At 40.6% G+C, this 25,396-nt stretch overlaps 1 protein-coding gene across 2 annotated transcripts in view; it reads right to left on the bottom strand.

Annotated features, from left to right (window-relative positions):
- Nucleotides 1-25,396, bottom strand: part of pgm2 (phosphoglucomutase 2) — an 85,216-nt gene that overhangs the window by 38,310 nt on the left and 21,510 nt on the right. Inside the window, exons 5-8 of one of the 2 annotated variants that reach the window (XM_041196218.1) lie at nt 12,521-12,604; nt 7,784-7,977; nt 5,214-5,403; nt 1,442-1,539 (exon numbers count right to left, since the gene is read on the bottom strand). In XM_041196218.1, the coding sequence (XP_041052152.1) occupies nt 1,442-1,539; nt 5,214-5,403; nt 7,784-7,977; nt 12,521-12,604 (566 nt within the window). The remainder of the gene's footprint in view (nt 1-1,441; nt 1,540-5,213; nt 5,404-7,783; nt 7,978-12,520; nt 12,605-25,396) is intronic. The other variant, XM_041196227.1, reaches the window with a different exon arrangement.

Genomic DNA, 25,396 nt, shown 5'->3' with positions numbered 1-25,396 from the left:
TTCTGCTAGTGCCCTGGAGTAGTATGGATTTACCTGGTTCAGGTACCTTACTATTCTACCTTAGAGGGTTGCCTTTGTTCCAAAATTCTCTACTCTGAACCTAATTGCTGAGACACTATTGCTCTTTCCTCCCCTCCCCATACTAGACAAGAGTTATCAATTGGTTATGAAGCAACTGACTAGCTAGCATGGATTTGAGCCCTCAGTGGATGCCACGAATATAAGGGATATGATAATTATCAGCAGAACCTAAATGAAATGTGTGAATGTACTGCCACGATTCTCCCGACCTTAGCAGGGACACAACAAAGGGTGGTTCCCTGAGGCAGAGTTGCAGAGCTTCAACAGCAGTCATTTACCTTTGTAACCCAAACATACTAAGTAACAAATCCCAGATACATAGGCACAATGGTAGAAGGATTAGGACACACAGATTAATGTTTGGACAAGTAATACCGGGGAGGGGGGGGGAACTTTTTTTAACCTAGCGAATGCGAATGACCTAGAACTCACTGCCTACAAGAGTGAAGAAGGAAGCAGAGACGATCAATAATTCCTCAAGGAAACTGTATAGGAACTAAGGGAAATAAATTTGCAAAGCTATGGGAATAGAACAGGGAAATGGGAATGACTGGATTGCTCTACAGAGAGCCTGGACCTGATGGACCGAATGGTCTCCTTCTGTGCAGTATTGACTCTATGACCTCATACCTAACTTCCAGCTATTGTTTTTCCATCGGACATTATTTCAAGTATAAGAATTTCTTAACCAGCCATATGATGGGTATCAACATTTATGACTCAGATATAGTTAGTAACATGCCAGCAACCTTGCTGTTCTAAACATTCAAGTTCAATGGGCTATACCAGGCTTACTCTATCCCCATTACTTAATCCAAATCCTCAAAGAAGGCTGACAACTCCAGGGTCCTCAGCGATAATCAGCATATTTTACAACTTTCCCCTTTATTGAAAGAAATCCACCCAATAAACTGGTCCTGAATATGGGCTGAAGAAAACTCTTCTATGGACTGCCTAGGAATTCTTACTCATGAATGAGAACAATTTGGACATGTCTTATATGACACAAAATATGCTGCTGCATTAAATGGTTAACAATTTGGAACCCCACCTTTGTCCCATAAAAAACACAAATCTGGACAAGCAGTATGCTTCTTCTTATCCTTTCATTCCTGCACTGTCAATGTGTGGATAGACAAGTAATAACTGATTTATAGCAGTCTACACCCTGTGATGCATGTCACAAATCACCCATATACAACAAAGTCCTAATAAAGACACTCCATACTGAAGCTTCTGAAACTCTCAAATTTTATTTGAAACTCTTAGAACTTAGGGAACTCATATGCATCAGAAAAGTGCTTGCACCTTACAAAATGCTTGCAAAATTCAATGGAGAGTTGACGTATTTACTGCATACCTCTCTTGCTTCTCAGCTACAGCAAGCCGATCAGCATCTGGGTCATTTGCTAAAATGACTGTGGCTCCTTCCTTGTCAGCCAGGGCAAAAGATAAAGTCTGGAAAAATTAGAAGTTATACTTAATGGAGTATTTCAAATACAAGTTAAAAAAAACTAACACAATTCAGTTGGCCTGCTTCCTCCAAGTAATGTGGAAAATAGATCTAAAAGCAAGTTTATTGTCACACAAGATAAACAGTAGAGCTCCAAAGAGACTTGGGGACCAGGTAAACAAATCATTAAAATAATCAAAAAGGCTAATGGAATGTTGACTCATTTATCTAGAGAGCTAGATATAAGGGGTGGAAGTCATGCTTCAACTACACAAAGCCTGGAATATTGTGAACAGTTTTGGGTAGGGTAGGAAGGATGTATTGGCCTCAGAGAGACTGCAATGAAGATTTACCAGAATGATACCTGGGCTCCAGGGGTTAAGCTTTGAGGGGATATTACACAAACTAGGGTGGTATTTCCTGGAATTCAAAGTTAAAAGGGTGATTTGATTGAACTTTTCACGGTATTAATGGGAACTGTTAGAGGTAGATAGAGAGAAACTATTTCTGCTAATTCAGGAATCTAAGACTAGCAGGCATAACCTAAAAATTAGAGCCAGATTGTTCAATCAGAATTGTCCTGCTCAGCTGCACAACAGAGGAGAGGTTGTTGGAGGAAGATGGTATGGCTGACCATGTTAAAAACTTTAGAGAGATGAAGAAGGGCAGGGAGGCATGGTGCACATGTTACAGTCATGGGGAATGTAATTTGTAACTTTCATTAGGACTGTTTCAGGGGTGAAAGCTTAGTGATTCAAACATGGAGTTGAGGGAAAATGGGCAGATTTGGGAGGAAAAAGCATGTTCATGGACTTTAAATGAGGGAAAAGAGGGAATGAGGGAATGATGTGGCGGTAATTTGCAAGAACAGAAGTTTTAAAGGTTAGTATTTTAAGGAAGAGTGCAACAAAGGTTCACTAAATTAATTCCTGGGATGGAAGGATTGTCCTATGAGAAGCAACTAAATAGACTGGGCCTTTATTCTCTGGAGTTTAGAAGAATGAGAGGTGATCTCATTCAAACATACAAAATTCTTTCAGAGCTCGACAGGGTAGATGCAGGAAGAACGTTTCCCCTGGCTGAGGTGTCTAGAACCAGGGGACACAGTCTTGGAATAAGAGGCAGGTCATTTAGGACTGAGATGAGGAGGAATCAACCTTATATTCCATATCCCACTTTCTTGCCCACTCAGTGGTGAACCTTTGGAATTCTCTGCCCCAGAGGGCTGTGGAGGCTCAGTCATTAAATATATTCAATACTGAGATTGATAGTTTTCTGCATATTAAAAACATCTATAGATATGGGGATAGTGCAGGAAAATGGTGTTGAAGTAGATGATTAGCCAAGACCTCACTTAATAATGATTGAGTTCGAAGGGCTGAATGGCCTACTCTTGCTCCTATTTCTTTTTTTATATGTCAAGATAGAAGTTTTGAAAAGGAATAGTACTGTTCCCAAGAGGGAACAATTTACAATGTCAGTTAGTGTGGAGGTTAGGAAGGAAGCTGGGTGGTTAATAATTTTGTGGCTATGGGCTCAAGATAGCAGAAGGTGGACCTCATGGACAAGCTGACCTTGAGAGGAGAGGAGCTGCAGAAATACATGGGCAGGAGCATGGAGGAGCCTTAATAAAAATTGAGGATGAGTGGGTAAGCAGGTGAGGGTCAGGGGGCCCTCACACATCTCCAAAACTAGACCGATGTTTCAGTGAATGGAGGTGGCCTTTTAATCTGGTTGCCTCGACAACAGCCTCCACCTCTGGCAGCAGGCCTGACTCCAGCCCATCTCCAACTCCCCGCCATGAAAATAGTATGGGTGGTTACTGCCACTCATGAGACAGGATTGCAACACTGGGAAAATTTCCTACTCTCGATTCCTAAATCCAAAATAAAAATCTGAAACACTGGTTGCAAATGGTTAACTGAGTGGGCAAGAGGCCAGGATATAGAATATAAGGTTGATTTTGATCAACCTTAAAATGAGGTTATTCATTTTGTTTCAGAGAATAGAAACACAAACAGAATTTAATGCTCCCTGGAGGTGGGCTGGGAGACGAGGCTGGGGAGGAGGCCAAGCAGCAAGCTATGGCTTGGAGACCCTGCCAACTTCCCGACTCCGCCAATCAAGTCACTTAAGGGCCTCAGTCTACCATTGCTAGTATCCTACCAGTTGCAGCTGGGGGCCATGCCATGTGGGCAACCCGCCAGTAGACTCTGGTGACCATGCATGGCAGCCTGCTTGGAGGAAGTCCCTCCTATTTGTGCAGCTCGTGCCCAATGACAGATCTGCTGCTGGCAAGGGCTGCCCACGTGGGAAGACGCTGCCTGCCCTTTAAACGAACACCTCTCTGTATTCTTCGGAGTTCGGAAGAATGAGAGGTGATCTCATTGACGCACACAGATTCTGAGGGGGCCTGGCAAGATGAGAGGCTTTTACCCCTGGCTGGCAAGGAATCTTGTAGGGTAAAGGGGACAGCCAATTAGGACCGAGATGTGGTGAAATTTCATCACTCAGAGGGTAATGAATCTTTGGAATTCTGTACCAGAGAGGGCTGTGGATGTTCAGTCAATGACTATATTCAAGGTTGTGTTCAATAGATTTTTGGACTCTTAAGTGAATCAAGGGAAGTGGGGAATGGGCAGGAAAATGGGATTTAAGTAGGTGATCAGCCATGAATGGTGGAGCAGGGTCAAGGAGCTGTATGGTCTACTCCTGCTCCTATTTCTTAGGTTTTTTACCTGTGCTCTTGTCAGGGACCAGAAACAGGCAGCAAGACATCAAATTTAGAAGTCAAAAGTTCCAAGGAATTCAAAACCCAGTTGGTTATAAGTTTAAAAAAACCTGCATAATTTGGTAAAAATGCTACTACAAACAAAAATGTACCTTTATACTATCACATTATCTCAACTACTCTGCAATAAAGCTGATAAATAATTAAGTAAATATAAAAATGTTAATGAGTTTTATTCAGACTCTGGCCTCAAAATTTTTCACTGTTTGAGCTCCACTTGTTTCACCAAAAATACTCAAACCGTAGATTTTGAAACTTCAGAATTTATATATTGCATGCCTATGAAGGCAGAAAGGACGCTGCTGGAAGAATTATTTGCTGTATTACATTTTTGGTTCTGATGCACCTTGGAAAGTGAAAATCAAAAATAAGATTGAATATTCAGTATCACAGGAGGATGTCATCAAATGTTTTTTTTTAATTATCTCACCTTTTTTCCAATCCTCAAAAGAGCATAAAAGCTTATAAATTAAATAACTGAGACTGGATAATCACAGTATTGTTACAGATCTCTGGCAAAGCTTTCCGTGTGTGCATTTAAGGCAATTATAGCTACTGCATCTCTGCTCCAGATTTGTGTTTACAATGGATTAAAATTCAATGCAAAACTTAATTAAAATCATATTATATTGGGTATGATGGGGTGTTAATGCCACCAGCTCCTAACATGTGCAGCTGTCAGTAATTCCACAGTAATTACAGTTGGCTACTAGTAGGGTGCATTTTTTAATGTTGGGCTTCCCAAAGCCTAGAATTAGTAAATCTAGAAATCCTACTCAGGGGTTATTTTCAGCTATGGAATATGCAACAGGAATCAATAGCATCAATACCCCACAAAAACCAAAATAAATCAGCTTTGACAATAGCTTATACATCAATACTCTTTACCAGCACATCTTTGCCTTCTTCTGGATTTGGATATTTGACAGTTGGAAACTCTGGATCAGGATCTTTCTGCTCTGGAACTGCAAGGGGAGGGGTGAAGCTAAATGCTTTGAGAGCTGCTTGCACAAACTCATGTCCAACTCCATGCACGGATGTGTGTACAAATTTAAGTTTAGTTTCCTTATTTATATCCCTAGATAAAGAAATAAATTGAAGTCAGATCAGAAAACAATATTGTCTCTAGCACAGGCAATTGAAAGCAATGATGTTTTAGAATAAAATCAATTACAAAAACTTGAAATGAATATCAACAATAAAACATAGCAAATATTTATTTGAAATAACTTACTGGAAATGTATGAGAATTCGTATGCCTTTGAAACCTGTGCTGTTTTGAGTGGTCATCTGCTTTGATATCAGTGATACACTGATATTTAAATTCCACAGCAAAACAAATATCCATAGCAACAATGCATCAAATGACAAGTTTAAGATCACAGTTTTTCCCACACTTTGATTACAACAACAACTTGCATTGACATAACACCTTTAAAATTAGAAAAACATTTCAGAGGTTGAGATAAAGGAGAAGAAAATCATAAGGGTAACCAAATGTCTAAGGGCAGAATTTTACAATCCTACCAAAGTCAATGGACTTTTGCATGGCTCGCTTCATTTTAAAGCACGGCCCCCAACCACAACAGGGCCATAAAATTCTGCCCCAAGTGTTGGATGGGCCTTGGACATGGTGAGGCAGAAATATTTAGTGAGGGAATTTCAGAATAGGCAGCCTAGGTGGCTGAAGGCATAGGTGATGATGGTGGGCAAAGAGAAGGGGATTGCACAAAGGGCCAGAGTCAGGGAGAAGAGTTTGGGGGTTGTGGATTGGTTTAGGGCCACAGGCTACAGAGATAGGGATGGGCAAAGACATGGACGAGGATGAGAATTTTAATTCTGAGGCATTGTGGGACAGTGCTCCAATAATGGTCCGCAAGAACAGGGGTGACAGGAAAACTGGACTTAGTGCAGTGCAAGATGCAAGTAACAGAATACTGGGTGAGCTGAAGTTTACAGACATGAAAGCCAGGAGAGCATTGGAATAGTTGAATCTGGAAGTGAAAAACATATGTTTGAGTGTTTCAGCAACAGATATGTTGAAGCAGGTGTAGAGGCAGGCGATGAAATCAGTACTAAGAGTACTTAGTTTCTGGTAGGTGGCAGGAGCCTGAGCAACTCAGTTTAATAATGTTTAACCAGAAGAAACTGAAGTTCATCCAAGACAGGATATTGGAAAATCACACAGAATCTGGAGGTGGACGTTGTTAGCATACACGTGGAAGCTGACCCCAAATCCTCAGGTAACTTTGTTAAGGGCAGGGTGTGGATAAGCAAGAGGAGAAGACTAAGGAAATATCCAGTGGTAATGGTATGGAAGCAAGAAAAGAAACCTTTGCTGGAGATTAGATAGCCAAGAGTGGAGCCCAATAGGGACAAAGGGTGGCAGTCTGCAATAGCCATGGGGTTGACGGTGGTTTCTTTGAAGAAGGCTTTGCAAAAGTGGTAGAGACAGTATATGAGATGGAACTATTTGCAGTTTTACCTAACGCAGGAACCAGGAATGGAAGTTAGGTTCAACAGTAATGAGGCTAAGGGAGCAGGAAGTGGTCTCATGGACAAGGTAACTTTGGCAGGAGAAGAGATGGGGAGAAAGTGGAGACAAGACAAAGTACTTTTCCTTGGTAAAGTCAAAGCTGATACAACAGATACACACGCCAATATTTAAGGGGGTGGGAGAGGTGGCTGGCAGAGTGGATGAAGAGGGGAAGGAAGAGGAAAACAGTTTTCTCCATGGTTTTACTGCACTGGTGCTTAATTCACAAAGCAGTTATTAAACATTTAATGCACATTTAGGACCAAGCTTCAAACATAGGTCTGGGCTATTTATACTGCAGCAATCTTGACATTTTGGCCCCTTTCAAAATGAAGTCATTAGGTTGTAATTGCTGAATCCAAGTGTTGAATTTTCTGAAAAAAAAGCTACTGAGACAAACTTATTTCATTAGTGTTTAACTGTACAACAATAAAGAATAAATCACCATTCAGAATTACTATTTTGGTGGGATGTGGGAAGTGCATGGATAAGAAAGCACATAATTCTGTGTCTTTAAGTGCCATATTTGCATAAAAGTCATTTTTTTCCATACAATATTCTTGCTGAATCACACATTAACCAAATTAAAGCAAAGTGCAAGATAAACAGAAAACGTTGGTAATGCTCAGCAAGCCAGGCAGCATCTATGGAGAGAAAAAGAAGAGTTAACATTTGAAACAGATATTTCCTGGCCTGCTGTGTATTTCCAGCATTTTCTGGTTATATTTCTGATTTTCAGCATCCAAAGTATGTTGCCACTGTAAAGGTATAATAGGGTTCCAGATAAAAGTGAGGTCTACCAAGCAGCTCCAGTCAGCTTTTGGTGACAGAAGACCAAATATGTGATCAAATGAAAGTAGAAAAAGATTGCATGAACCAGTTTGCTACAGAAATCAAATACTAAGTACATCTGGTCACTGACCTGTGAAAGCAATGCTTCTGTAAACACTCAAGATATTTATTTTTCATATTTTCAAAAGGATCTTTAACGAGTGAACTGCAGTCAACAAGCTTGTCATTCCAGGACTCTGACCATGGCTCCAAATTCTTATCAATGGCCTCTGCGATTTCTCGATCGTGAGGTTCAACAATCTGAGCTCCATTATCCCAGTAAACCTAAATATTATCAAACAAGCCATTGTGGTTACAGTGTATACAGATTTAAGCTAAGGTTTGAACAACCCATGACAAAATTCACCTGCATATAGTCTAAAAATAAATATTTTAAATTAATGCAAAAAACATTGAGTTGAAGCCACTCAGACCAATCACCGACACAAGTATGAAAAACGCTGTCAATTGTGGATTACCAATACTTTTCCTGAAGTTCTTTGAGCCAAACATGTATTCAGTTTGGAACAAAATGCTGCACTATATAATTCAAGTTAAACCATGGTGATTTAAATGCTTCATTAATTCTAAGAAAATAAAGTGTGAGATCAAGGGGCAAAAAGCACTATTCCCATTTTCCCATTCACACTTGATCTACCACAAGTAATTCATTTATTGAATTGGCTGTTAGCCTGCAAAGCCTGCCATCTTGAAAGGCTGCTTGAAGAATTTATTAAGTGAAGATGGAATTTCCTCCAGGCTTGGCTGTTAGCACGCAAGTAAATCAAAAGTGCTCAAATATTCTTATACTTCTGCATTACAATAAAGTTGGCAAAAATCAAACCAATTTTACAAAAAGCTATTATCAGGAGGCAACTTTATCCATCATCCACAGTAATAAAGAAATAAGCATGGCCATTTTAACATCCCAAGGATATGATGATGGAGAGCTTTTTGTTTAAAAACATGGCTATTGGGCAAGCTCTGCATTGACAACACATATTTCAAAATAAAGAAAGCCACTATGTATTTGATCTAGTTATGATCACTTTTCTGAAAAAGCCTGTCAGCTTTTCTAACTATAAATATGAGGGAATTAAGAGGACAGATGTATTTTGCACAGAGTTAGCTGAGCTAACAAACAAAATAGGGCAAATGCAAACTATTCAAAATCAAGAACTTCTGGAATAGAATAACCATTGAGTACAACAAAATCAAATGTTACTCAAGAAACAAAGTACATGCAGGTTTGGTGCTGAATGCATTGCCTTAAATGATCATGCAAACACAAGATAAAGTAGGACCCATTATGATTTTGTAAATCTACAACAGCCTCCAGCTACTTCTACATTGAATAAGACCATGCACTCTGTCATAAACGTGTAGCTGAGATATTATAGATTTTGTTAAAAAGCTAATCTTCCTTTTTAAATGGACACAAGAAGCCTTAAGGATGGCTGCCATAAGTCACCTTTCTTTGACTGCAATGTTGTCAAGCTTCCGGAAGGCTCTGAATGGATTACAAGCAAATATACCCAGATGTGAAAAGACTTCTGAAATGTAATGAGTCCTCAAGCAGACAATGGCTTTCCCTGGAGGTCTGAATAGTTCTTTCCTATCCCCTCATACCTGGCAGAATGGGAACCATTCAAGTCAACGGCTGAGATATTTGTAAGGTTAGTTACCTCGGCTAAAAAGACGATGCCCCAGGCTAAGCCAATGCCTAATATGGGAGCATGGTTCGACAGTTTGTGATAGCAACCATTTTAAGTATTAAAACTGTATAAAGGCAGGCTGCAAACAGCCATTGTGTGTGTAGAACCCCAGGAAGAATTCTAAGAAACAACCTTAGAAAGGGTTCTTGGCTAAGGGACGACAGTTATTTCTTTTAAGAATCAACTGCTATTCCTGCTGAAAAAAGACTAGGCAACTTGCAAGTGCCATAACTGCAAAATTAGTGAGGCCTTCTTGCTCTCCCAAAAACCTGCTAACCTGCTGAATTCACCTGAGAGAGGCAAGCACCGACTGGTCGATTGCAAAGGCCATTGCAGCAACTAAACTGAACCTCAGTTTTCAGCCACTTCACTTCAGAAAGGAAGGAGGTCAAACAACGGGCCCGCAATGATATTGCATAAAGATGAGATTTCAAATCACTCTCTAAGTAACATTTCTTTTATGTGCATTTTAATCTTTGTATCTGTATTTTTTTAGCTAATAACTATTATTTTTCGCTTAACTTACAAAAACTAATCTATCCTGTTTAAGACTAAAGCTTGTCTGCTGGGTTAATTTTACACTGAATCATTCAAATTAAAAAGGGGCTATGGACACACAAAGACACGGGTGGGCGCAGACACACTCATTCTTAGCTCACAGGCTACTTTAAGGAAACGCCTTTTACACCGCGGTGACAACACAAAATTGGATTCCAAAGCACAGTCAGCTTTATGCAACAAGTTAAACAGACTGGAAGACCCAATAGTCCAGCAGTTTTAAATTAGGCTTCCAGGAATTGTATAAAACTCATTAATCCTGTATAATGTTAAAGTAGCTTAGGAAAACAAAAGATAAACTGAGCAAATTGAAAAAATCTGCAAAATATTCAAAGAGAAAGGAAGAACAAAAGTTGAGGAGAAAGAGGAAGGTTAGGAAAACATCTGGACTTTGAGTAAAAATAAATCAGCTGCATATTTTTAAGTATTCACTGAATTTGGAAAAATAAATGCACCTTAAATGCCCAACTCAGGAAATGGTCCTAATTCCAGGAGAAATTTCACACAGGATTTCACCAAAATTATATTATTGTAATTTAATTTAAGAAAATACATCTTCTACAAGGAATTTTTAATTCTAGTTACAATATATCCGTAGTTTACAAACAGGAAATTAAATAGCACTAAAATGATCTAGAGATATTACTCTATCGTTTGTTGTTCTAACCAGGATATTAAAGAGGAATTAGTTTCCCCATCTGCTCTGAGGTGGATGTACAAGATCACAAGCTAGATTCTCCATTTAGGGTTGGGATCAAATGCAGGCCCTGACCCCATGCCATATTGGGAACTGACACCCGATAAGAATTTCATAGGATTGGCGGCTCACCATTGTTGGCAGCTTCCAGGTGCAGGAGCGCCAAAAGGCATGACAGCAGTGAAAGAGCTGCAGCCTGCCATTGCATGTAAGAGAGAGAAAAAAACATCATTTCAAGATGGAGGTGCCCTCTCAGTTCTTAAAAATTCATAAAGTAGCCAATTTACATGAATTTTAAATTCATGAAAGAAAAAATGGTTATAGCTGCCAGACTGCCTTTATGGAAGGGTTCCCTATCCACAAGGTGGACTTGCAGCCACAGCTGTGCTGATTTCCCATCATCGGTTGTGGGAGAGGGGCGGGGGGTGGATTTAGACGCAATCTAGAGTGCTGTGCGCCCCATCCCCCACCCCAACCAACCTCTCTCAATCTGCTACTGGGAGCTGCAGAAGGCCTTTCTGCCAACTGGAAACTTTCAGCCAGCCCAAGAGAGGTGCCGTAATAGCTCCCTTAACTGGCTTAATAGGCTTTCTGCCACTTGCAGGCGTGTAGCCATTCCAGACCCGACCTGCCTCCTGGGAAATGGCCAGGTATCTTGACCGTACTAAGAACCAGCACACAGGCCAGCAGAGGGAATTCCGGGCTCACGCACCTCTGTTCCTATCCCATCTCGCCACACAAATTATGCCCCACTATTTTGAAGAGAAGCAAGGGAAGTTATCCCTGGTGTTCTGCCCAATATTTACCCCTCAATCAACATCACTAAAAACTGAACACTTGTTTATTATCACAATGTCCTTTCTGGAATCTTGATGTGGGTAATTGGCTGCTGTGCTTCCTACAATTGTGATGGCACTTAGAAGTGTGAAGTGTTTTGGGAAATCCTGACATTATGAAAATCTTTTTGCACCAAATGGTGCATCTCAACTTCAATCTTAAGGCTGTACAAGTGGAGTATTTGCATTCTAAAGGTAGGACTTTGGAATTGAGATGGCTTATGATGTTCATAGCTGAATTAATTACCAAGCATCTTCAGACATTGATATGAAGTGGTACACGCTTAAACTGCTACACTTAAATACTTGAGGATTTTGTTGTACACTGTTAATATTTAATTTGAAGTTGCAAAGCAATATTTCAGGAAACCAGGGCTGATTTTATTACAAGCATAAAATCTCTCTTAAAAGAAAAACAACTACATTCGTATGTCACCTTGTGTCTTCAGTATATTCCAAAGCACTTAACATCTAAGTTGGATACTGTTGAACTCATTATGTACATAACCGCAGAAGTGAATTGGGATCCAGTAATTTCCCACAGAAAACAAAAGCGATGAATGATCAGTGAAACTGTTTTTGTTAGTGATGTTGGCCCAAGAACTCTTTGCTCTTATTCATTAGGACTGCTTAAATTCCATCTCCGAACACTATGTTACCAACTTGTAATGCAGTGCTAAAACATTAACTGAACTGACCTCGTAATATGAGGGAAAAGCTTATTCCGCTGCCAGTGTACATGGGACCCGAGGAGCCACTTGAAGAAAGAAATGCACAACTATATTTTAATGCTGTGCATTACCTTCATTTTCAAAACAACCTCACCAATCCTTACTGCCATTCACTGTGTCCTTGCAATCTATTTCCCATACTACTGCAGTTTAATCATTGTACACACTCAATATTTACATTAACTATTTAAAGTGGAAGGAGGAAAATTGAATTGGTTTGTCAACTAACACTGCCTATAAGTTTGGGTTATAAAATAGTCAAAAGTACTGCATAAAGGATTGCATTATTACCTTATAACCATTATCTTGCTTGGGGTTGTGAGATGCTGTTATCATGATTCCTGCACACAGTTTCAGCTGGGACACAGTAAATGGCTACAAAGACAAAAGGTTGAAGAGAAATAGGCACATTTAGTTACAAGTTGGACAATTATCCAATGCAATTAATCAGATTCCAAGAAAAAAATCAACTGGCTTGGTTCTTAAAAATCATTGCATATGGAATTCTCACATGTAAATCAATGACTAACATGTCTATTGAATATACACCCACAAGTACAAATACAGATGTCAGCACAGAATGCCAATGACTGAGACTGAATTTTGTTACATTATGTAAATATTGGCTGGGATCTTGCAGTCAGTGGCAAAGCGGAGGCATTCACCACCGACCACATGGAAGCGCCCAACCCTACTTTACCGTAGGTTGCAGCAGGAACTTGCTCTCCTAGCTGTGGCGTGGGTCTAACGACGAAGGGATTAGAGAAGCCTAGCTGCATGGTATATTCCTGGCAGAGCCACATCCCCTTTTAATATCACAAACTGAAGACACACCCTTTGCAATCTGTGTTCAGCTCAATGACAGGTAAGTTTTTCTTGCTTCTTTCTAATTTTTATTTGATGCAGTTTTAATTACAGTTCCCCCACCTCTGCATCTTGGGCACCATCCCCACCTCTCTGCTCCCCACTCCCCCTCAGCACCCTCCCACCCCCAGTCATCGGTGAGACTGAGGAACTAGAGTGGAGAGGTATGCGCACAGGTCTGGAGTGTTTTCACGCTCTTGTTGGTTTAAAGTGATGGACTTCTTGGCAGGCTGTGCTACAAAAACCAATGTTAAAAAGTGCTGCAAGTTCTGAGCAATCAGCCCAAGCTTCTGGCTGACGGGTCCTGGAGGAAAGATTAGTGTCTGGAGCCCATTCAGGTGCATCCCAACTTCCTATGTGAGCGTAAGTGGGCCCCCCAGAAGTTATGGTGCGGTTGCAGCCCTCATAGCGGCGAGGCTCTCAGTTTTCGCAGGCGATTTGGGACTGTACAACCCAGGCCATTGACTTTTTTGTTTATTGATTATTGACAATAGAAGCCTTCAAGTAAATTTTAAGGCTGAATATCAAGAAAAATGACAACCTAGTTTCTTTCTGTTACTGGACAAACCCTGCTGTGGAATGTCTCCGACAACAGGAAGAAAATCCGGCTGTGGTTCTGGGTGCCTCCTGCTTAAAATCTCATTTGTGCTATCCCCACTCAGTGATACAGGGAGGATGGCAGACTTACCACTGTTACTTGGTGCACCCACAGCCCAACTCAACATCTCTTTCTACTGAGTGACAACAATGCCAGTACTATTTAATAATTCAGATAAAATATTCTATTAATGATTTTCCTCCATAGCTCATGCCCTTGCTTTTAAGATCAATCTTATTGCTTATTAATAACTTGCATTTATATAATGCACTTTATCATAGTAAGACATCCCAAGGTGCTTCACAGGAGGGTTAAACACAATTTAACACCAAGTTACATAATTAGGGTATTTGGGACAGGCAAGGAAAAGTTTGGTCAAACCATTCAAAACATTCAGGAGTGTGTCTTAAAGGATAGGTTAAGGGAGACAAGCCCAGAGCATATGGCCTTGATAGCTGAAGGAACGGCTGCCAATGATGGGGGTGCTGGAAATCAGGGATGCACGAAAGGCCAGAATTGGAAGAGTGGATGAATCCTAGAGGGCACTACAGAAGGTTACAGAGAGAGGGGTTGCGGGGGGGGGGGGAGGGGGAAAGAACAAGGGCTTGGAGGGATTTGAACGCAAGGGTGAGAATTTTAAATTTGATGCACTGCCAGAGCAGGGGCCAACGTAAATCAGCAAGGGGTGATGGGTGAACAGGACTTGGTGCAGGTTAGGATGTGCTGAATTTAGGATAGGTGAAAGTTGTAAGGCCGGCTGCAACAGCACTGGAATAGTTAAGTCTGGAGATGACAAAATCACAGATAAATGCTTCAGCAGCAGATGAGCTAAGACAGGGGTGGAAATGGGCAATATTACAGAGATGTAAATAGGTCTTGGAGATGGAGAGGTGTTATGAAAACTATACTTACCTCAAGAGTGAGAGCGGAGATCTGGAACTTTAAAATCCGCTAGACCTTGGAACTTCTGTGCATGCGCAGTCTGGGATTGGGCTGCACATGCAGTTTTACATTTTTGCGTTCTGTGGGTCCAGTGTGTCTGTGCAAGAAGGAAAGCAGCACAAAAACCTGGGTCAGGTGACCGGGAGTAGAGCACCATCAAGAAAAAAGAAGTCCCAGGAAAGAGACAGGGAGAGGATTCCAAAGGGGAGAGGGAACAGGAAGAGGTCCCAAAAGGAAATTCCCAAAGAGGGGACTGGGACAGGAAAATATCCCAGCTCAGTTAAAAAGAGAGAAACATGCTCTAAACAGGAAAAGGATTGCAGGGAGCAGATTTTAAGTGAAATAGGTAGCCAAAGGTTGATGACTCCGTGCTGCGGGCCTTTAGGGCAAAGGTACCCCTTTGGAACAGTAGTGTTCTGCTCGGCAAGGCCAAAGGTCTGAAATTGTGCACGTGCATTGGTGCTTGAATGCACAGGAATCCAGGGGAACAGAATCTTTGAAGGTGAGATTGAAACCCTGCAAGGTGGGCCGTTGTTGATGCCATCCATGTTGGAGTGACTTTTGGAGAGAATTTCAAGGTAAGATCTTAGAAGGTGAAGGATGGAATCTCACCTGAGAGAAACAGAGTTTCCGTGAGATTGACGTTTCGAGTCCTCGTGACCCTTCCACAGAACTGTTCTGTTCTGTGGAAGGGTCATGAGGACTCGAAACGTCAACTCTTTTCTTCTCCGCCAACGCTGCCAGACCTGCTGAGTTTTTCCAGGTAATTCTGTTTTTGTTTTGGATTTCCAGCATCCACAGTTTTTTGTTTTTATTTTTATTTCCGTGAGATTGGTTGACTGAGTGTTACTGACATCTGGGTGGGTTGTTGAGAAACCCATGGACTCTGTTTTGGTCGCCTCTGCCAATTATTGTGTAGTGTTCTACCACAGCTGGCTTGTTATTCACATGTACCTCATAATTACCCTGATCATTAGAGTATAAGATAGATATTGTAAATTGTTTGATCTTTCTGACCCCATAGAGTAAAGTTTATTTTTGTTTGTTCAAAACCCTTGGAATCTTGTGGCTTTCTTCACTGAGCAAATGTTTTAAATTGCAAACTTTGTCTGCTTGAAACAAAACACTATTGGTCCCTAATTGGATCTAACCAACAATTTGGGGGTCTGGCCAAGGATCGTAACAGAGGGTATGGGGTTAGAAACTCAGCACAGGATGCAGAAGCTGCAAACAGCCTATTTCAGGCTCAAAGTGGCCAGGGAGGAAAATGGAATTGGTGGCTAAGGAACAGATTTTGTGGCAGGGACCAAAGACAATGGTCTTCAGTCTCCCTAAAATTTAATATGAAATTTCTGCTCATCTCATAATGGATGTTAGATAAGCATCACGATAAGTCAGAGGCAGTTGAAGGGTTGAGAGTTGGTGTTGTCAGCGTACATCTGGAATCTGACATCTGAGAGCTTTTGGATGTTAATGCGGAGGGCCAGCAGGTAGATGAGAAGTAGGAAGGAGGCCAAGGATAGATCCTTGAGTGGCCCTAGAGGTAACTGTGCAAAAGCAGGAAGAGAAGTCATTGCAGGAGATTCTCTGGCCATGGGTGCACAGTCATAATGGGGCCAGACAAGAGCAGTCCCAGTAATCTGGACAATAGAGGAGAAACATTGGAGGAAGAGTACTCTTCTCTGTACCCCACCCAGTGTAAGCACCTTTTGAAGTTTGGCAATCACAACTGTAGAGTACCCAAATGGTCTCTGCTTAGCACTAAAATGTAACTGCTCAATGTAAATAAGACTTTAAAAGCAAATGACAATACAATGTTTGTCAAGAAATATCCAACTTTACCAGACAAAACACTGTCATTTAAGCTTCCAATAACAGCAACAGGATGCATGACAAATTAAACTGGGGGAAGCTGGTAATGGTCACAAGGCAATAAGCAAATGAAGGGGATTCACATGATTCACAAGGAGCACGTGTAGTCATTTTCTGAATCAGTCAACAAAATTAAAGCCTTGAAATTCCTGCAGGATTCTAGCACTATGGTATCCTATACATTGAGAATGTTAGATGACTGTTTATCTTTTTAGACACTTACTCTCATAGGAAAACATTAATTGTAAGTGAATAGTTATTGATCACAGAGATTGCAAATGTTATAGTGAGAACATCAGATTCCATCATCAGTATGGTACTCTTTAATTCATTTGTACGTACAAGTCAAGAAACAAATTGATAATTGCTGTCCTGCTGTTCATTTAGGAATTTGAGTAATGCTTTTTATTTTTATTATTTATTCATTGCTGTGTGCAAAGCCTTGATCTGAACATTACACAAAAATTATGGTCAATAAAAGATCCAGCATCCTGGTAGCTGTTTTGATATATTGACATTATTGATGCACCTTATTTTACTCCAACAGTCATAATTGAATTTCTCCAAAGTGGGGCTCAATTACTTGGTGGTGCCTGAGCTATAAGGGGGCAGAGGCAGAGGGAGATTGTTTTGTTCATGGGATGTGGACAGCGCTGGCAAGCATTTATTGCCCATTCCTAATTACCCTTGAAAAGGTTTTTGTGAGCCACCTACTTGAACCACTGCAGTCAATCTGGTGTAGGTATACCCCAGTGTGCTGCTATATCAGGAGTTCCAGGATTATGACCCAGTGACAGTAAAGGAATGGTAATATAGTTCAAGTCAGGATGGTACGCAATTTTGTGAGGAATTTGCAGGAAGCAGTGTTCCCGTGCATTTGTTGCCCTTGATCTTCTAGGTGATAGAGGTCATGTGTTTGAAAGGTACTGTAAAAAGGAGTTTTGGCAAGTTGCTGTAGTACATCCTGTAAATGGTACAAACTGCTGTACAGGAAGGGAGTGAATGGTTAAGGTGTGCATGTGGTGCCAATCAAGCTGGCTGCTTTGTGCTGGATGGTGTTGAGCTTCAAGTATTGTTAGAGCACTCAACCAGGCAAGTGGGGAGTATTCCACCGCACTACTGACTTGTGACTTATAGACGATGGACAGGCTTTGGAGGTCAGGACATGAGGTACTCACCACAGAATTCCAAGTCTCTGGCCTGCTCTTGCAGCCACATTATTTATGAGGCTGGTCCAGTTAAGTTTCTGGTAAATAGTAACCTGCAGGAAGTTGATGGTGGGAGGTTTAACAATGGTAATGCCATCAGGTATCAAGGGTAGATGGTTGGATTCCCCCTTATTCAAGATGGTCATTGCCTGGTACAAATGTGGCATGAATGTTATTTGCCACTTATCAGCCCAATCCTGAATGTTGTCCAAATCTTGCTACATGAAGGTATGTGAGGAGTTACAAGTGAAATTGTGCAATCATCAGTGAAAATCCCCACACTTTTGACCTTCTGATGTTGGGAATGTCTTTGATGAAGCAGCTGAAAATGGTTGAGCCTAGGACGCCACCCTGAGGAACTCTCCTACAGTGATGTCCTGGAAGTGAGATGATTAGCTTCCAACAACCATAACCATTTGCCTTTGTGCTAAATATGACTCTAGCCAAGAGTGAGTCATGCAAACATACATACATATGAATATACAAATTAGGAGGAGTAGGCCACTCAACCCCTTGAGCCTATTCCACCTGATCTGAACTGGCGGTAACCTCAACTCCACATTCTCACCTACCAATAACCTTTCACCCTCTTAATAATCAAGAATCTATCCAGCCTTGCTTTAAAAATATTCAAAGACCCTGCTTCCACTGCCTTTTCAGGAAGGAAGTTCCAAAGACTCACAACCCTCAAAGAAAATTAATCTCTGTCTTAAACGAGTGACCCCCTATTTTTAAACAGTGATCCCCTAATTCTAGATTCTCCCAAAAGAGGAAACATCGTCTCCACATCTGCCCTGTCAAGGTCCCCCGGAATCTTAAAGGTTTCAATCAAGTCGCCTCTTACTCCAGTGGATACAAACCTAACCTATGTCTAACCTTTCCTCATAAGGCAATCCGCCCATTTTTGATATTAGTTTAGTAAACCTTTTCTGAACTACCTCTAATGCATTTAGATACTTACTTAAATAAGGAGACCAATACTGTACACAGTACTCCAGATGTGGTCTCACCAATGCCTTGTAGAACTGAAGCATAACCTCCCTACTTTTGCATTCAATTCCCCTCGCAATGAACAATAACATTCTATTTGCTTTCCTAATGGCTTGCTGTACCTGCATACTAGTCTTTTGTGATTCATGCACTAGGACATCCAGATCCCTCTGAATCTCAGAGCTCTGCAATCTCTCACCATTTAGCTAATATGCTTCTTTTTCACTCTTCCTGCCAAAATGGACAATTTCACATTTTCCCACGTTATGCTCCATTTGCTAGATCTTTGCCCATTCACTTTGCCTACCTATATCGTTTTGTAGCCTCCTTATGTCCTCTTCACAGCTTACTTCCCTTCCTATCTTTGTGTTATCAGCAAATTTGGCAACCATACTCTTGAGCCCTTCATCCAAGTTATTTATATAACTTGTAAAAAGTTGAGGCCTCAGCACTGATCCTTGTGGCACACTGCTCGTTATATCATGCCAACCAGAAAAAGACCCATTTAAGCCAACTCTGTTTCTTGTTACCTAGCCAATCTTCTATCCATGCCAATATGTTAGCCCCTATATCATGAGCTTCTATTTTCCGCAAAAACCTTTTATGTGGCACCTTATCAAATGCCTTCTGGAAATCTAAGTATAGTACAAGCACTGGTACCCCTTCATCTGCAGCACACGTGACCTTCAAAGAACTCCAATAAATTGGTTAGACATTATTTCCCTTTTACAAAATCACATTGACTTTGCCTGAGTCCTTTGAAGTTTTCTAAATGCCCTGCTATAACATCTTTAATAATAGCTTCTAACATTTTCCTTATGACAGATGTTAAGCTAACTGGTCTGCAGTTTCCTGTTTTCTGTCTCCCCCCTTTTTTGAATAAAGGAATTACATTTGCTATTTTCCAATCTAATGGAACTTTCTCGAAATCCAGGGAATTTTAGAAAATTAAAACCAATGCATCAACTACTTCAGTAGTCATTACTTTCAAGATCCTAGGATGAATGAAGTCCATCAGGGCCCAGGGATTTGTCAGCCTGAAGCTCCAACAATTTGCTAAATACCACTGTCCTGGTGATTGCAATTTTCCTGAGTTCATCCCTCCCTTCCATTTCCTGATTTACAGCTATTTCTGGGATGTTACTTGTATCCTCTATGGTGGAGACAGCTGCAAAATACTTGTTCAATTCATCTGCCATCTCATTACTTTCCATTATTAATTTCCCAGACTCATTTGCCAAAGGACCAATGCTCACCTTATTAACTCATTTCTTACTTAAATATCTATAGAAACTCGTACTATCCGTCTTTATATAGTTCTCTCCCTGATTCACATTGATTTCAATTTTGTTAGGGTTGCATAATACTACACTTCGTCAAATGCTGCCTTGATGTCAAGTCATTCCCACTTCACCTCTGGAATTCAACTCTCTTGTCTATGTTTGGACCAAGGCTGTAATAAGGTCTGGAGCTGAGGGATCTGGGTCGAACCTTAACCGAGCATCAGTGAGCAGCTTGCTGGTCAGAAGTTGAGCAACTCCCCAAGACTCGTTCAATAGCATCTTCCAAACTTGCGACCTCTGACACCTAGAAGGACAAGGGCACACCACCACCTGTGAGTTCCCCTCCAAGCCACACACCACCCTGACTTGGAACTATATCACCGTTCCTTCAGTGCTGCTGGGTCAAAATCCTGGAACTCCCCTCCCTAACAGCATGGTGGGTGTACCACACCACATAGACTGCAGCGGTTCAAGGCAGCAGCTCACCATTACCTTCTCAATGGCAATTAGGGATGGCCAATAAATGCTGACTTAATTAGTGACGCCCACATCCATGAAAGAATAAAAAAATGCCACTTGATCACTCTATCAAGGACACCTTCCATCACTTTAAAGATGATTGAAAGTAGGCTGTTGGTAATAGGCCAGATTGGATTTGTCCTGCTTTTTGTTGACAGGACATAACTGGGCAATTTTTAACGCTGTCAGGTAGGTGCCAGTGTTGTAGCTGTACTGGAACAGCTTGGCTTGGGGCGTGACTAGTTCTAGAGCAGAAGTCTTCAGCACTACAGCTGGGAAGTTGTCTGGACCTTTGATGTGACCAGCGCACTTAGCCATTTCTTGTCTTTTGCACTGACATGCTAGGCTCTGCCAACATTGAGAATAGGGATGTTTGTGGAACCTGCTCTTCTGATTAGTTGTTCAATTGTCCATCACCATTCATGTGGCAGAACTGCAGAGCTTTGATCTGATCTGGTGTGGGATCACTTAGCTCCAACTATATATAATATGCTGCGTCTGCTGTTTAGCATATACATTGGCCTGTGTTGTAGCTTCACCAACTTGGAAGTCATTTTATCTTAAGTCTGTTGCTGCTCTTGGCATGCTCTTCTACATTCCTCATTGACCCAGGGTTGGTCACATGGTTTGATGGTAACAGTAATATGCCCAGACCATGACGTTACTGACTGTGGTTGAATATAATTCTGCTGCCGCTGACAGGTCACAGCACGTTTTGGATGTCCAGTTTTGAGCTAAAATTTGCTGTTCATATTTCAACCAGACATGCAAGTCAGAAGTTAGAATTGAGGACTTTCCTGGGCTTAAACTCAAAGATGACATGATGCTTTTATTGTCTTTCTCTCCCTCAAAAAGTATTTTAAGCTGATTAGGTGATGACATATTTGCGGGGTTGCAGTTAGGAAGAAGCCCTGGGGCAGAAAATGAATAAGAGGGGAGCAGAATGCAATGTGTTGGTTCCCGTCCCATCATGTACATTTCTTTTTAATTTTATGAACAATTTTCTCCAGTGGGCTGAATTTTGGGTTATAACCAGGAGGTGCAAAGGATTTAGTCCTTTCTACTCTAGCATTCTAAGAGTTCAAAGCTCCTCAGGTTCAGACAGGAGAGGATACATTATGCACTGAGGTGAATTTTAGTCTGGTCCTAGAGTAAATAAAAATGCTCCTCAGACTCTACCAATATGAGGGAACTATTACCTTTCAACAAGAAAATCTGTGCTCTGCTTTTTGCCATGAACCGAGTCTAACCCTTCTTTCCTCCTCACACGCTGTTGCATTTAAGACTGCTTTTTCAAGTAACTATATTTCTCCTGTACAAACCAATGAACCAGTGAGTGCAAGTACATCTTTTAAAAAAATTTCATATTAACCACCCTCTTTTTTCTTCCAACTTCTCCTTAAATTTTTTTCTTTAAATGTGAACTCCCTCAGTACAACCTCAAACAATGCAAACAAACTATAGTGGATACCTTCATAATCTTGAAGTTCCTGGCAGGTAACACTGATTTTTTTTCAGTCACACTACAAAAGTCATACGTTTTCTAATTTTTTCTCTGCTCCTCCGTCTTTGCTAAAATTCGAATGAACCTACAATGCTTATTTATTGTTCTTCTATAACAGCTTAAATCTGCTCTAGCTACAAGTATAACACCACCCTTTGACCATTGTATTTGATCTATCTAGATACAGAATTAAATATTGTGCCACATTTTTAACCCGTGTAATTGCACATTAAGGTTGCTTTGTTTCTCAACTTCATTTTAAAATGTCCATTTAAATGTGTACTTCTTTCCCTTGCACTTACTTTTTAAATATATTACTTCACATTTCCCTACATTAAACTGCATCTCCCACCTACCTGCTCTCCAAATGGTCACTTTTGTGACCAGTCTGCCATGTGGAACCTTATTAAAAGCCTTGCTAAAATCCATAAAACTACATCCAAGCCTATCCAAGTTCTCTTGCAACATATCAGTTCTTTTTACAATTTTCCGTATTCTAAAATTTTTAGTATGTCAAGGCATTCCTTCAGTTACTAATTTCAGATCATCCATGCATCTATTGTCAATAAGAGGTCCCAGAGATTCATGTGAACCACTTGTCATTCCAGTGTAAACAAAGCCCTTTATCTATAACTCACTTTTTACCCTACAAGCAGCTATCAAAATCCATGTTGCGTCCCAATTCATTAAGAGCTCAGCAAGTGGTTCCATTTTCAGACATTTTCACTGTTATTTTAATTTGAATGCATGGCAAGGGAAGCTTCTGACAGAAGCTGAGGGCTCAGTACTGCAGAAAATTTAAGAGCATAAAAAGTGTAGTGCAAAATTAAAAAGAAAATTAGGAAAGAGAGAGTGAGAAAAGAGATTAGCAAATAAAATTAAGGAAAACACAAAGATCACTTTATAAACACTTAAAGAACAAGAGGATAACTGAAGAAAGAGTAGGGCCTATGAGAGACCATAAGAGTAACCTGTGTAAGGAGGCAGAGGACGTGGGTTCTTAAAGGAAATGTAGTATCTGTTTTCATAAAAGAGAGGGGTGATACGAACATTTTACACAGGGAGGAGAAGTATGAAATATTAGATTAAATTAACATAGTGAGAGAGAAAATAATAAAAGTTTTAACATATTTGGAAGTGGACACATCTGCAAGCCTGAATGAAATGCATCACAAGCTGATAAGGGGAGAAAGAGAAGAAATAACAGAGCCTCTGACCATTATTTGCAATCCTCTCTGGCTACAGGCATAGTGCAAGAGGACTGTTAACTTTGTACAATTGTTTAAAAAGGGAGAAAGGGGCAGACCGATTAATTACAAGCCAATCAACTTAACCTCAATGGTTAAATTATGAAAAAAGTCCTGAGTGATAGGATAAATCTTCATCTAGAAAAACACAAATTAATCAAAGATAGTATTGAGTTATTAAGAGAAGGTTGTGTCTGACTAACAAGATCGAATTTTTTGGGGAGGTAACAAGGATGGTCCTGCATCTGATGTAGTCTTTATAGATTTTAGCAAGGCTTTTGGTAAGGTCCCACATGGCAGGCTGGTCATAAAAGTGAAAACCCAAGGGGTCTAAGGGAAAAATAGCAAGTTGGATCCAAAATTGATTCAGAGGCAGGAAGCAAAGGGTAATGGTTGATGGGTGCTTTTGTGGCTGGAAGGCTGTTTCTTGTGAAGTTCTGCAGAACTCAATTATTTGGATTTGAATATAGCAGGTATGATTAAGAATGCAGATGATACAAAAATTGGCTGTACGGTTGATAGTGAAGAAGAAAGCTGTGGAAGGGTATCAATGCACTAGTCAGGTAGGCAGAAAAGTAGCAAATGGAGTTTAATCCAAAGAAGTGTGAAGTAATGCATGTGGGGAAAATTAACAAAGCAAGGGAATATACAATAAATGCTAGGATACAGATAGGTACAGAGGAACCTTGGAATACATGTCCACAGATCCTTGAAAGATGCCTGGGCAGGTAGATAAGATGGTGAAGGAGGCACATGGGATATTTGCCTTTATTAGCGGAGGCACAGAATATAAGGGCAGGGTGGTTATGCTTGAACTGTGTAAAACATTAATTAGGCCAGAGATGGAGTACTGCGCACAGTTCTGGTCACCAGAATATGTGTGACTGCACTAGAAAAGGGACAGAGGAGATTTACAAGCATGCTCCCTGGACTGGAGAATTTTAGTTATCTGGAAAGATTGGATAGGTAGGGCTGTATCGTTTGGAACAGAGGTTGCTAAGGGATGACATAATTAAGTGTATAAAATTGTGAGGGGTTTAGATAGAGTGGATAGGAAGGACCCACTCCTCTTGGTTGAGGGGTTCATAACCAGGGGCCATAAATTTAAGATAAGTAGTCGGCAGTTTAGAGCGGATTTGAGGGGAAATATTTTCACCCAGATGGTGTGCTGGGGATCTGGAACTCTGTGCCTAAAAGGATGGGAGAGGCAGAAACCTTTATAACCTTTAAAAATTAATTCGAAATGCACTTGAGGTGCCACAACCTACAAGGCAAAGGACCATGAGATCCAAAAGGAGAACAGGCTGGATGGCTACTTGTTGGCCGGCACAGACAAGATAGACCAAATGGCCTTCTTCCATGCTGTACATTTCTGATTCTATGATGCTAAAGGTTGTAAGATCAGGACACAACAGGAAGGCAGCTGGATCAGAAAGGGGTAAGTTACTGGTTTCCACTTGGCTGGGATAGTTAAAATCAGGGCTATTATAACTATGCTATCCATGCAATAAACAAGAAAGAATGGGCCAAAAGGATGGAGTGAATACTAATAAGTCACAAGAATTGTCAAGATTTCCTCCAACTAAAAATCAGGGGAAAAATGTTGTTTTTGTCAGCTCCATTGTCTTGTTACCAAGCTTCAAATCCCCAGAAGAAACCGATTGTCTAAATACATGAGAGACCAGGTTAGCCAAACAGAAGCCCTACGGGCTGCTGTGCTATACATAATCCTTTGCACATATCAGTGAGCAATCAGAGGAACTGATTGCTGTCTGCATTTGGTCCTCAAGTTAGTCAAAAAAAGGTTTCCTTCATCCAGGAACTTGCGAATAATCATAAGTGAGAAAATATATCTTAAGCTATTGCTGTTTGAGGCTTTCTACGATCATCTACTTGATCCTAGAAAGAAATGATCCCCTTTAAAATGAAGCTCCATAAATTGTAGATCTGGTAAAGAGTACAAGATTTTTAGCACATCGGTAAAGCAAATACCATGGGCTGGAGATTTAAGCTCCATTAAGGAAAAATGGAAAAATTGGTGATAGTCAAAGTGATTAACATGAGTTAATCAATAATTCAGAACCAAAAATTAATTGAATGAGTACATTTTTCCAAAAAATTGAGAAATCAAGATGAAGGG

The sequence above is a fragment of the Carcharodon carcharias genome, chromosome 1, assembly GCF_017639515.1.
Source record: "Carcharodon carcharias isolate sCarCar2 chromosome 1, sCarCar2.pri, whole genome shotgun sequence".
Taxonomy (NCBI): Eukaryota; Metazoa; Chordata; class Chondrichthyes; order Lamniformes; family Lamnidae; genus Carcharodon; species Carcharodon carcharias.
Note: the sequence above shows the minus strand (reverse complement) of the source record. Positions and strands in the feature narration are given on the sequence as shown.